The 13,740-nt window shown below is 33.0% G+C and overlaps 1 protein-coding gene across 1 annotated transcript; it reads right to left on the bottom strand.

The window, feature by feature from the left end:
- Positions 1–175: 175 nt before the first annotated feature.
- On the bottom strand, positions 176–13,303 carry LOC137924567 (soluble guanylate cyclase 89Db-like). Its single transcript, XM_068767960.1, has 14 exons — positions 13,157–13,303; positions 9,762–9,839; positions 8,669–9,357; positions 8,405–8,598; positions 7,923–8,047; positions 6,400–6,531; positions 6,110–6,211; positions 5,189–5,355; positions 4,137–4,413; positions 3,214–3,357; positions 2,527–2,650; positions 1,599–1,708; positions 1,053–1,142; positions 176–594 (listed from the first exon to the last, which is right to left on the bottom strand). Exons 1-14 carry the CDS (start codon positions 13,196–13,198, stop codon positions 493–495), a joined length of 2,376 nt encoding a protein of 791 aa, XP_068624061.1. The 5' UTR covers positions 13,199–13,303; the 3' UTR covers positions 176–492.
- Positions 13,304–13,740: the final 437 nt, after the last annotated feature.

Genomic DNA, 13,740 nt, shown 5'->3' with positions numbered 1-13,740 from the left:
GTTTAAATATAATTTATGAATGAAACTACTTTGTACGTAAATGAAATATATTTAATTGTGTACTCTACTATGTTGTTTATATATACGAAGTTTTTACAATTTTTTTTATTAGCAATTATTTATTTCTACTCCTGCTTTTTGAAATTATTAAACTATTATAAAATTATTCCACGTTATAAATAATGTTTTTAGTAAGTGGTTGTAAATATTATAAGGAATATTATTGTATTTCGTAATTGAAAAAGAAAACAAAAAAAAAATACGAATTTAATTCAACTGTTAATAATAAAGTATTATTTAGTATGTCTGTTGTTTTTAATACGCTGCATTATTTTACATATTATATAATAAGGAATTTAGAAATTAATTGTTTTGAATTTGTAGTGTCTTAGTCAATGAATGATCTTGTAATTCATGTGATTGCTCAACCTGCTCCTGAACCTTCCTTTTCTTTTAAAAGTAGTGATTTTTAGGCTTCATAGAGATATTAAGTTAATTATCACCGCAAAGTGCGGAGAAAAGTTGCAGAGCTTCGTCTTGTTCCTCCTCTTCTACTTCTCCTTCCAACCAGAAGGTCTCCATCATGCCTTTGCCCTTGATTAAGAAAAAAAATACTTGTAAACTTTTTATTAAAATTCTAGCGCTGCAAATGTGAACACTTCTGAATAGTCAAATTTATGAATAACAATTTAATACTTCGATTCAAGTAACTTCATTTTGTAAACAAAAATTCAACGGAAAATTAGTAATGAAAAAGAAAGATGATATGAAGATAAATGAAAAGTAAATAAGAGATGTTTGTGTTTTCGCTAGATGGCGCTACTGCCAAATATGTAGGTTTAATTGAAGTTCACTGGAAATAATATTTTCGATTGTTTGTTCATTCTATTACAATTATTAGTGATCTTGATCATCCATTTTCTTGCCAGAAAGTTCTCGAAATTAAATAAATTTATGAATTATAGGTATATAGTTTTTATAACAAATATTTTTATCTGTAATTATTTTTTCTTATATATATAATCTGGTTTTGATTAAAGATCTGGTTTTACCTTAACTTTAATGAGTCCTCTCTGTCGAAGTCTGAATCTGCCGGCGGGTAGTTCTGCGGCTGTTTTTGCGGATATTTGGATACGCCCCGGCTGAGAATTTTTACATAGTTAATGACATAAGATGCATAAATTTAAAACAAGTTTATAAATTATGACAGTGGGACATTCGATAGTATATTACACGCCACGCTTATGTGTTAATTGTAAAGTGCGCAAAAATGTTTGTAAAACCGTCTCTGCGCAGTATTACACTTATTTTCACCCAAAACAGTCTCTGGCTAAAAAACATGTCGCCAATGTAAAGAAATTAATTGTCGGAGTTCTTAATAAAACAATAATCAGAAGAATCAATGAAAGTAACCATACCTTTACCGTTGTTTTTAATTAATTCTTTCGTATGAACTTTCATAAATCAAGATATTAATATTACATATGTTTGTATTTATACAGAGCCAGGTTTGAAATGTTGATTATTTTTACTGTCAAAATAATTTGTATACCTTTTGTCTTTCGTGTAAAATGGTAAGTTGTTTATGGTAAAATCACCTCTGATGATGTCTGCATTCGGCTGGCGGTATTGACCGTGTCGCCGACTAGGCAATAGCGCGGCAGTCGACGTCCAAGTACCCCCGCCACACATGGACCCGAATGCACACCTGTACGAAAATATATGGTATATGGTATTTTTTTAAAAGTATTGTCAACACAAAACCGATCATTGTGGCGAATTCGGAAGAGGCTTATGCCTTGAAGTGAGCCTCTGTCGTCTGGCATAATGATTATGATGATAACTCAACATAAAAAGGATGACAAAAATAATATTAATGAAGAATTAGTACGATTGAGTGAAGTCAATTTGTACTTATACTGTTAAACTATGACATGGATGTGCCTTTCCTGCGATTACTTTGAACATCTATCTAGTGTTCTTATCGGGTTTAAGTGTACCGAATTTAAAAGCAATCGATATATACATAAGAGCAAAGATAGTGGCCATCTTCTTGAATGACTTCCTATTTTCGAAAGTATGATTTAAAATCTCAATGGTGTGTTCGTATTAAAATATATGTTTGACGACATATACTGTAAATCGTTTGATTTATATACAGAATGATTGGTTATAGATGTAAAGGTTTTAAAAAAATGTATAGGTGTTTTGCTGTCAATTAGTGTATGGTAAACCTAATACAAAAATTTTTTTTCGGGGTAGTAACGTAATGACAATGTAGAAAAGATAAGCATTTTTGAAATTCAATAAATTCCTATTTACTTTCTATCCCTGCAGACTCTATATTGCTAAAGTTATCGGCTTATCGCATTCCAATTAAAAATGTAACGCATGTTAGAATGATCAATCGTCATGTATATAACCTTTCACTTGGTCCTACGAGTCAGACTAAAATATCTTACTTATAACTATTAATTTTCAATTAACAAAGAGGAATATAAATGAGGATTGATTGGTTGTTTGTACCGATAGTTAGCATAGGAAAGGCGCGGACAACCGCGAGTGCTGCGCTGGCTGCAGCGGCTGCGTGCCCTCGTCGCCGCACCGGCGCACCGGACACCAACATGTACACTGTGCCCACCGTCTCCACCTACAGTACATTTCATAAAATAAGTAAATATTTAGTAGATATAATTGACATTATAATCCTTAGTCCATGTAGGATGTGGTGGGTAATTGCGTAACAGAATGGTACTTGTATAGCGCGCTGACTTGGTGATAATTAATCTAAAGAACAAAAGAAAAGAGCTACATTTCTCTAAACAATTGAATTACACTAATAATCTAAGTGAATAATATTTTAAATGAATAAAAAAAATTGAGAATGACTTGAATTCGAATTAAAGGTAGTGTAAACGTCAATGAAAAAAAAAACCATCTTTGATTGTCGTGAAAATGAAATTGAAATGCTTTTACTTTACAATGGAATGACCGGTTGAAATTCCAAAGCAGGCAGAACAGATAGCTGATATGGCACTAAGGTTTTGGAGTGTAGACCATAGATCAGCAAACTCAGAGTAGGATGTCCTCCCGCAACGTCGATAGACGACTTTGAAGGCAGCTTCAAACCTGTGCCCATCAGTGGGCGTTCTACTGCTGGAATAATGATGAGCATTCTTCAAACCATGAATTTCTTTCTTTAGCTAGCTATACCTTGTACACACGATGAGCGTCAAGCAGTCTGTCAATTTTTGAGTATACGTCGTTCATATACGCAACGGTCTGCATGACGTCGGCTCGCGTGCCTGCCTCCAACAGCTGCACGCCGCAGAACATTATCGTCACGGACTCGAACGCCTGGAACATGAAATAGTATTCATTATTCATTTTTGTTATTATGCGCATAAGATCATTTAAAGTGACCATTTGTGTAAGTCATGAGAAGAATTCCAGAAGAGTCCGAATCGATAGAAACTGAAATCAGATTGAATTCCCCTTTAAGGCATCCTACAACTTAAAAGTACGTGTCTGTGATATTTACAGAGACTATATTAAACTCACAATAGTTTTTTTTTGTTATTACGTCCACAATCTTAATTATAGGTTCGCTAATGCACTACGTGACTTATAAGGTACAGTAAAGCATCATAAGAGTTCCAAACGCGTCATAATCGGTGAAAAATCCATAAAAACTTCAGACAGGTTTGGTTTTTTGGTCACATTTACTATATACTTGATAAAGTGGTAGAACAATTTATTTTCAAGCTCTTTTACCACATAAAAATCCCTCACTTTTTTCAAGTTTTTGGTTTATTAACTTCTTTTATTATAAGATAATTTAGAGAGATAATATGGAAGTGTATTATAATATCACGTACAGTTACTGATATTAGTTCTAACCTTATGTACATCGCTAGTTTTGAATAAAAATAAAAGACGTCAATCTCTTACAGTTTACCCCATTGGAATTCATCTGTTCAGTTATTTGACACTATACTTATTATGAAAGTAAATTACAAATAAAAACAACCTACAATCTATTGTACTTCATGTAAAAAAATATATTAGAATTGAATTTGAGCCTGATTCTGTATTTTAATGTAAAAATTCTTTGTATTTTCTGTAAGAATTCTTACTTGGCAAGCACCCATTGGATCTTTTCCCGATCTCAAGTGATCAGCAATTCCTTTTGGTATCATAGAATAAAGCAGTTGATCGCCTCTCTTCTTCCACTGGTCCAGCAGCCTACATGATTTTTCGAGGGATAAACTTCTGCTTTCCGCTTTTTCAAATAGTAGTTCTAGACGAGAGAGGTGCTGCCAACCATGAAGGAGCATTTCCTTTGAGAGACCATGACCATTTAAATCAGCAAGGTACAAACCGGCTTGTCTTAGTTCGTCTAAATCATTAAATCTGGAAAGTAAAAAACGTATTAATATCAGTTTACTTAGTGTTTATTGCGATTAATTTTTATTGCAATTTTTAAGTTTTTCATATTTTATATACGGATTTATTTTGAGTGTATACTTTATACGCCGGAAATGGCTAATTTAAAGTTTTCTCTGTTCTTTTTTATGCATGTGAAAGGGACAGATGATTGCAGTTGGCCACGAAAATTGTAAAGAAATTAAAAAAATATTTTATGTGGAAATAATCTATGTATGTATGTTTGTACACATGTTTGTTATGTACGCTATAATTACCCATTATTTATACTTCTACCTTTTCGTACTATGGTTGTCTCTAAGAGATTGCCTTGTGTGATAAGACAGTCCATAGTACTCTTTTGTTTATTATTATGAAACTATTTAAATGTATCCTAGCGTGTACAATAAAGAATATTACATAAAATTTCTTAATGCTTTATTTTTTGTCATCGTTTTCTCGTTTGAAGGAAAATTCTATCCTCTTTGTCCTTTTTATGGAATAATTGAGTGCACTAACTTAATGATTCTATGAAAAAAAACTAAGTCAAAGATTAAACAGAAATCAATGAACGACGTACTAACTAAAAACAAGAATAATCAACGTAACAGCACGAGAACTTAATATGGTGCGGAAACGTTTGCGGTGCGTTTTTTATTTAGTAGAAATCATTTCATTGTAATTTAAATAGAATGTCATAATTAATATGTCAGTCATATCAATAAATGATGTACACACAATAATATTACATATTGAAACTAACATAGGACTGCAAAGGAAGATAAGTGCATCGATTTCCTCCAACAAGTAAATTGGTCCTTTGAGCAGAATAGAGCGTGTCCCGTGCGAACCGCGCCGCGTGTCGTTCAGGCAGCGTGTTTTCCACGACATCAGTTCCAGCTCGAAAAGCATAGTCTGCATACATACCACCTACAAGCATATACGCTTAATATTTATTCACATTAATTTTCCATAATAAACCATTTATAGTCATCACTAGTGTACGTCAAAAGAAGAACGCCACAAAAGTCCAATTTGGTAGAACTCAAAATCAAATTAATCCAATACTGATATAATTCAACTTAAAATAAAGCATGGAGGTTTCCATACGCATAATCTAGAAAAAGCTAGCAAGAAACCCCGACCTTTAATCACTCTAACAACCGCTTTAAAATAGTTACAGCGATATGTTTCAAATCATTGTTATTACTTCAAAAAAAACCTTACATTGTAGAAGGATTTTACTAGTTTTTGTTACATAAGTATATTATTATACATTTAGCCTGTGACGTGATCATTTACGATGGGTCTAATAAGAAAGGTTATGGTCAACCAAATCGGAATCGAAATTTGGCCCAGAGATCGAATCGGAAATCATCTACATCGACGTAACTCGAAGAATTGTTCATCTGAAGTGAGCGGGGACATTGTCCGTGCAGCTGACAGTTACGTCGGAACGGTCGGAAAGCGGTAAACGCTGGTACACCGACGACATAATGAATTAATAAATATAGAAATCATTTAATATAATTTTATACTTAATTTAAATGACATAAAGGCGTTTACCAAAAGGCATTTTACTCTATTTATGAAATAACTTAAACATAATTATCAGTAGAGGATTATTAATGATTGTAATAATCTTATCTAATAAAGCTACTTTGACTTTAATGTTGACAGATACCTTGTCCCAAGTGAATGATATTTTTGGTTTCCTTAATCGAAGTATTTCAGAAACTGGAGATTTCATGATCCTGTGCGATGGCCCGCCCCAGGCTGCTACTAACTGTAATACAATGTTTGTAAAGCAAGGATTTCCGATTTTAATGCAATGTATTTCAAATTTATTGTTGAAATTAATTTACTATATCTTTTTATAAAATAATGACAAATGATAATCGTAAATATATTTTCGATGTTAGGAATTCTATAATTTCTCATTTTACTTAAAATGATAAATAAGTCAATAAAGACCTTTTCTCCTGCTAAAAGTATTCTCATTTTCCGATCCAGAAGTACACCGAATGGAAACAATTGCAGCAGCAGCGATGCTGGAACAGCTGGCAGTAAACACGGCAATGATTTCCGTAGCATTAATGATTGAACCTGGAAAATTGTTATTAAAAATCGATAAATACTATAAAGAATAATTGGTTTTAAAGACATTATGTTCTATTTTTATAGTTTGTAAATATTAGCTCAGATAAAATGATTGAAAAGTAGTCTAACAGAAATAAAATCTTCTTAAGGACTTTTACTTAAATCTAAAAAATCTATTAGTTTGCATATATTCTGGTAGTGGATTAAGACCCGATTTCCATTCATGTGGGTGGTATTTGATTTTAGGTGGTTTATGTGTAAAAGAGGTTTTAGGCTAAGCGCCCTTTGCGCCCTGCCCCCCCGTGCCCCCGGAATCTGCAAATGTCACTTAGGCAGCGTAGAAGCCTGGTGAAAAAGTGGTTTATGTCCCGACTTTGAATATATCTCATGGTTACTATGTATATCCTGGAGAATACTTTCAATTCTTTGTAAATTTAACCAAAATAAAAATAAACATTTCAAAATGTAAATCAAATAAATATTTATCATTCCGCACGACTATTTTGTGGCCATTGGACCACCCTAAAACAATTACATTCACGCATTTTAATTGAAGCCATAAAACTGTCCATTTTAGATTGGATTTTATAGATACTTTAAATAGACAGACTATTGTCTTAATAGTCCTATTGTTTTGGTTCAATCCTTGGAGAAAATTTTTTGATTTTATTTCGATTCACAGCTGTAACTCGGAACTTTCGGACAAAAAGAAAATTAATTATAAACTGTATATTATTTAGACGGAAAAATAAAAATAGGTGCTAGTAAAATAAAAAGGTGTGATATTTAAATATAAAGCGGATAATATAGAATTAGAACCTAAGTCTGTGATACTGCAATGTGATAATAAAAAAGTAACAAAAATAAAAATAAGCTGTGATACCCTAGGAATAGTGACGAGGAATAAAGGCGATACAAAGAATGGTAACGAAGCATGGACAAGAAAGACATATAATGTGAAGGAAGGAAGGTGACGAAAGAAAGATAAAGTGATGAATGAAAGAGGTATATGAAAAAAGTGTATGTCTAAATTTTTTATAATGTTTATATAAAGACCCTATATATCCACGATATGGATAGAAGGGGAGGCCTCAACAACGGAGCCATAAAAAAAATTGTAATATTCTCTATTAGTATCATTAAAAAAGGAAGTTAACTATAAAGTTTTAATGTCTAAGACACAATTCTAGCGGGACATGTAGTCTTGACAGATGATGTCGGCAAATCTGATACTCATTTAAACGCAGTAGTATTTTACTGTGTAAATTTTTCAAAAATGGTTATTTAATCTTATATAAAAATCTCTTTGTATAAATCTTTATAGTAAAAGCTGTTTTTCATTAGAGCTTAAGTCGACACACTCGTCTCGTTATTTTACACTATCAACAATGACTTACATAATCGCTGTTATCAAATTCGAGTCTTAGTACCGCCACGTAATAGTTGCCTTCCATACTTTCTTTGACGACGGTCGCTTTCAGTTTCAGTGAGAATATATCTTCAGCTATCTCGTACAATTGACCTTCAAAAAGAAATAGAAAATGTACATATACACATATATTTGTTGACGTGTTAATGAGTTTATTTATTATATTATAGTTATTTATATTCATATACAAATCTAATATTTAAACGGCGTCTTTTGTCAAAAGAGCATACACCAACAGACTTATTGCAGTGTTTTTAAGATACGAGCCTATTCTCAGAGTGCACAGGCCGTAATCCATTTGGCCTCTATCAATTACTTGATGATATTTTTTTTTATTTTAGTTTTAGAATATGCCGAAACTTGCACATGAGCGAATTTTTGTTATAAATACATTGTCAACGAAATGTCGTTACGAACTTGTTACCAAAAAGGGATTTGTATAAAACTAACCCATTAGATAATGCGTGTAGCCAGTTCTGCCACTACTGTAGACTAGTTCTGCGCCGTTGATATGCGCTCGAGTGAGCTGCATGCTGGGTGAACGCATGCGCGGGAAAGTGAAGCGCATACGTTGGTGAATGCTGTCGACGGACTGCAGGAAGGTACAGAAGTATCGCCCGGTCGCACGGATCATCGTGTCATACCTTCAGCAAAGTTTTCAATCAGTAAAATATTCAATTGCGTATAACAAAATTAAAACAAATTGTAACGTACCCATAGTTAGAGAAGAACTTAACGAAACATCTTCCAAAGAAATCCATAACTTTCTCAGGAGTCCCAAATCTTTCCCTCAAAGAGCTTAATTTTTCTGCATTTATCAGATTAAGACTGTTTAGCCTAGGTCTGGTAACACCGGAACCTCTCCTCCTGTACACATCTAAAGCTGCTGTGCAGCTGGTCTTTCTAGTTATCTGTTTTTTATCAACATTATCAGACTGTGGAGATGTTGGCATAGGTTCGACGGTAAGTTTGGTATCTGTATCATCGTCAACTTCTATAATTTTCTCTGGAGTCTCTTTAACTGTGTGATGTTCTAGATTAATGGCTAAACTTCTTCTCTGCATGTTTCTTATATTTGTCATATCAAATTCTTCGCCTTCATTGATTCTTTCTGTTGATATTGTGTTCTTTATCGGCATTCTTATTTCTTCGCTGGAATTGTACGCTGCTATTTCTTTCTTAGTGACAGCTGCTAATGCATTGTTTGCAGTGAATGGGCATCTGTAGCTTTGGATTCTGTTATCGGTGTGGACAGAGGCGCTTCGCCATGTTGGTTTGGATTTAAGAGATGTTTTCCTTGGTGTGGGACTGCCTGGCGATGAAGTGGTAGGGCTGTTAGGATCCTTTGAGATTAGCCGAGCTAAGGCACACGCCAGCCTTAGCATAAGTGCGTCTGGATATTGCTGTTGAAGATTATTTACATCAATAAAGTCAAAATAGCCGTACTACTACGCCCAACAAATTTTTGGTTTATATCACTTCTTTATATCATAGAAGGCACAGGAAGGACGACTATCATAGAAGGCAGTATGTTTGAACTTAACATCGTTTTCCGGTTTAGCATTTTGAATTGTTTTATTACGCGGGGATTTGATTTATTAATAAACTTCACAAATTCCTTTCAAGACCATAACATTTTGCAAGTAATTAATGTAAAAGAGAACCCTTTACTATAATTGCAAATCATTGCAACGCAGAAGAACGAATCTAAATAAAAATTGTTCAATCTCATATAAATGTATAGCTTCTAGTGATTCCCTTGCATTATGCATGTGTTGTTTATTCCGAATGCAAATAAACATATTACCTGAGTAGCGCTGAACACTGTATTCCTAGCGCCAGACTCCCGAAGTATCGTCTCCCAGATTTCTTCTCCGCATTCTTGCTAATTAAAGAAATTAATTTACTTGAATGATCATAGGATTGAAATATTTGTTTTGATTAGATAACTTTAAGCTATTTAATTAATAACATTAATGTTTATTCATTTGTTTCAAGTACACCAACAAAATTCTAACAAACTTACAAAACGCATAGAATATATATTCAACAAAATAGCAACATTTAAGTGTAGAGTTTCAACAGTTATTAACAGACCAAGATCCATGTATTTAACATAATTATAGAACTAACACGTTCAGAAACCAATTTTCCCAAGTATCTTCTTCGTCAAAGTTGACCCAATAACAGAAACAATAATTTAAAAACTTGAATTTTTTTCTTTAAATACTCAAATAGATGGATGAACGATTCTATCGATGAAAAATAATGATGACAAGTTTGTTTAGACGTTTCACTGTTCAATTTAAAATATTTTAATATATTTTCATGAACAAAAAAATAATGATCATTAACACTAGTTATATTCCAGGCAAGTAGGTTTTTGAAACTTGAACAGAGGAAGTGACAATAAAAGGCCTAAGGAATACAGAGCATACTCGAGGGCGCAGAGGGCGCGTAGCGAAGTTCGAAGGTCTCCGGTGGATCCTTAGCTCGGGTCGATATATACTATAATTCTACCGGATTAAGAGGCCGCTGACCTCTTAGATCACTTCTGTAGACGCCTAGCTTGAGACAAAGTAAGATAGGATTCTTACTTTTTACCGGATTGGAACGCCGCCGAGTTATTAGATCAATTCAGTGGACGCTCCATAGAGTGTTTATGCTTAAAGGCTCTCACGAAAGAACCGCGGCTCGGCCTGTTACTATAGTTCTATTTAAATAACTACTCTAATTGGTAATTTTTTTCGGATAAACGTACTTTACACCTTGGAATTTTTACCTTAATAGGGTTTAAGGTGGCAGAGCACTCAAGGCTCTTATACTAAATTAAGTTACTATAAGTTTGCCCGAAAGCTTCCTTCTAACTTTGGCTTGGGCTGGCAAAAACGATATCGGAATCGCCATTAGGTAGTTTATACGCAAAGTTACGAGTATTACAAACATCTCTACAACAACAACGTAAACATCAGTGAAAATAGTAACCTTCACGTAACAGACATACTTGTAAATAAAAAAGAACGGATTAAGAGTTTCGCAACACTTAACTCACGTACGTGAGACCCGAATTTTGGCGCCATTGTTATTCCACGTATGCATTCGCGATTTACTAATGTCTCTCTACTTATGATATTCAGAAAGCGCCGCGAATATTGGAAAGAGAGAAAGTGAGATTGTTTAGTTAGACATATGTTACTACGGTAATTCTTGTTTTTATTACTGGAAAGGGTCAAGATTGGCATTGACTGATTAAAGCTTTTGAAATATGAAATCCTCGTTCAGAAATCTACGTTCGAATTTACTTTGTACAAAGTGAGTGAATGATACAGATAGGGTGAGAGAGACAGTGTGATTTTATAAGTAATGTAGTTACATACTAGAAAATGTATATGGCTACCCTGGGATTATAGGTCTTTACAAATATTATTGCACTGAGTAATTAAACTTATTATTAGTGATTTGGGTTTAAAGAATTTACTCTTATAAAACTTAATACTGTTTGCTTACGATCAGATAAATTATATAACATATTTATTTACGTTTTAAGTCTAAGGTCAAAGTTAAAGTTTATTATTGAAATATCATTATTTCATTTCTTTATTACTTTCAGGTAAGCTCTTGTGCCGCTGAACTCCTTCAAACATTATCTTTTTTCTTTGATAAATAGTTGCGATATTAGATTTCGAGTTTATTTCTTAAAATATAATTATGGTGTTTACTTGTGATCACCGGAAAAGTGGATGGACGACGACCAAGAGCTTGCTGCCCATCCATTTTGACGCTGACCAGCATAGATAGTAAAACGTAGCGTGTCAAAGTTACAAAAAAAGGTCACGACTCTCGGTAGTGCCTTGTTAAAGGAATACGACGCCAGGATCAGGAGTAGATTTTGAAGAGTATATTGTATAGAATACATATCGAGTTATTTTGTTTAAGAATAACATTTATATGGTTGCTTATTATTATACGAATTAAAGTTTTTTTTATTTCTCATTATATAAGATAATTTTATATTTGATTACTAACAATCATAAGGAGTCAGCTAGTTTGGCTCCAGTTCGCGCATACATCATATAATTATTTGTACTATTTGTATTGTTTTTAAGGAGCAAATATAGCCCTCAATTAAACGTATCGTATCGTCAACAAAAAGAAAAAGGGGAAATTAGATTCAAGAGGCAATCAAAGAAGATAATAAATACGTACAATGGCCCGTTGACAGTTGTCGTTGTTTCAACCCCTAGACGCCCATTGCAAGGTACAGGCGCTAAAGATATCTATGGGAGTTCGTAGAGGACGCTGCTATCCATCCTCTGGAAACTTGTTTGTGAGAAATGGCAAACTTATATTAAAAACGCACAAAGTGTGAATTATTTAAGATCGTGTCCCGGGATTTGAACTCGCGAACTACGATTGCAAGTTTCAGTTCTCTACCGCTGATATACCACTACCCGTTGATAGTTGTTATAGTTATTTAGCCAGTTAATCTTTTGATTATGGTTTTTCTAAGGTAATAGGTTAAATTGTACGTAATATTCGTAAACTGCGATAGCTATTGTGCAGTAATAACATGTAATAACCTTAAGAAAATCATTATATCTCGATACCTTTTAATGCTGTATAAAACATTAAATCATATAATAAAAAACAAAACAAAACAATATGTTTTAATTTAGAAATAAACGTTAGATGTTTTAATATTTAAGTGATATACTCGACAATCCCATTTTAATTAAATGTTTGCTTTCTAGATAGTTAAAATTTATGGGTTTTAAATTTTAAATTCTTGTATTAATAGATTGTTATCACTTCAGGCGTATATAATTTAATTAAAGTACTTGTGGCCTGAAAGATTAAGCTGCGGTGTAACAATTAATTAATGTAAGTGACTACGCGTTTTGCGCTATTCTAAGGTATAAGGTATATATAAGGTAGGTACAGTCTTTTTGGTGGATATCAGTGGCGTAGTAAATATAAGAATCTTTTTCTCATAGAAAATAATAGTTGATGCCTTAAAGTTGACATTCACTAAAAATCAACACAGTTAAAAACAGATACAAAAATGAGATACAGACACGAAATTAATAGCCAAGTTTAAGACAAGTAAATAACAGTCCATTTAAATATTTTTTATCGGTTTTGAACATCACTCATGTGAAAAAAAAAAGTTCTTTCTTAACCTTATAAACAAGAAAAACTTACCACAATAAAATGCTGAACGCTTTCAAGTAACCAACCGTACATTTTTAATTTAAATTAATATTATATGTAGTTTATTGATTATATCCGTGTAATAAAATGACGAAGAATATTAAATAAGACTTATTTAGAGACAAAACAATGTTCATGTGTTCCTTGCGCCATCACTGGTCTGAGTGAAGAGACTGAAGTCGTGTTTGTCTATGGTCAGTACATTGTGTACAGCTGTTTGATATGCCACGTGCCTATTGTCTCCCAAATAAATGATTTGTAACTGTTACAATGGCCACTTGCGAATTCTTAAAAATATTTAGAATGCATTTTTTATTCGTATCATGTAACTGTACAGTGGTGAAAAAACTGTTTAATTTATAGTTGCTTGAACCCATAACAACGAATCTTAATAGAAATATTAAAGTTTTCTGATATGTCCATAAATATTAATTAAAGTGAAGTATGAATTTTTGTCATATGACGTACGAATAGTAATTTAAGACAAAAAATATTCCGTGCCAATCATTATAAATAATTGCATTTCACAACGAATTGGTAAACAAGTCTATTTGTAGCGCGCTGAAAAAGTGAAT

The sequence above is a fragment of the Battus philenor genome, unplaced genomic scaffold (genome assembly GCF_028537555.1).
Source record: "Battus philenor isolate CCGP_79_NKW_IND1 unplaced genomic scaffold, ilBatPhil1.0.hap1 SCAF_10, whole genome shotgun sequence".
NCBI lineage: Eukaryota > Metazoa > Arthropoda > Insecta > Lepidoptera > Papilionidae > Battus > Battus philenor.
Note: the sequence above shows the minus strand (reverse complement) of the source record. Positions and strands in the feature narration are given on the sequence as shown.

Coding starts and splice junctions, on each gene's coding strand:
- LOC137924567 (XM_068767960.1), bottom strand. CDS start 13,198: ATGTACGGTTGGTTACTTGAAAGCGTTCAGCATTTTATTGTG. Junction 6,532..7,922: donor AATTTGATAACAGCGATTAT/GTAAGTCATTGT, acceptor ACAATTTTCCAG/GTTCAATCATTAATGCTACG. Junction 2,651..3,213: donor ACGCTCATCGTGTGTACAAG/GTATAGCTAGCT, acceptor AATGTACTGTAG/GTGGAGACGGTGGGCACAGT.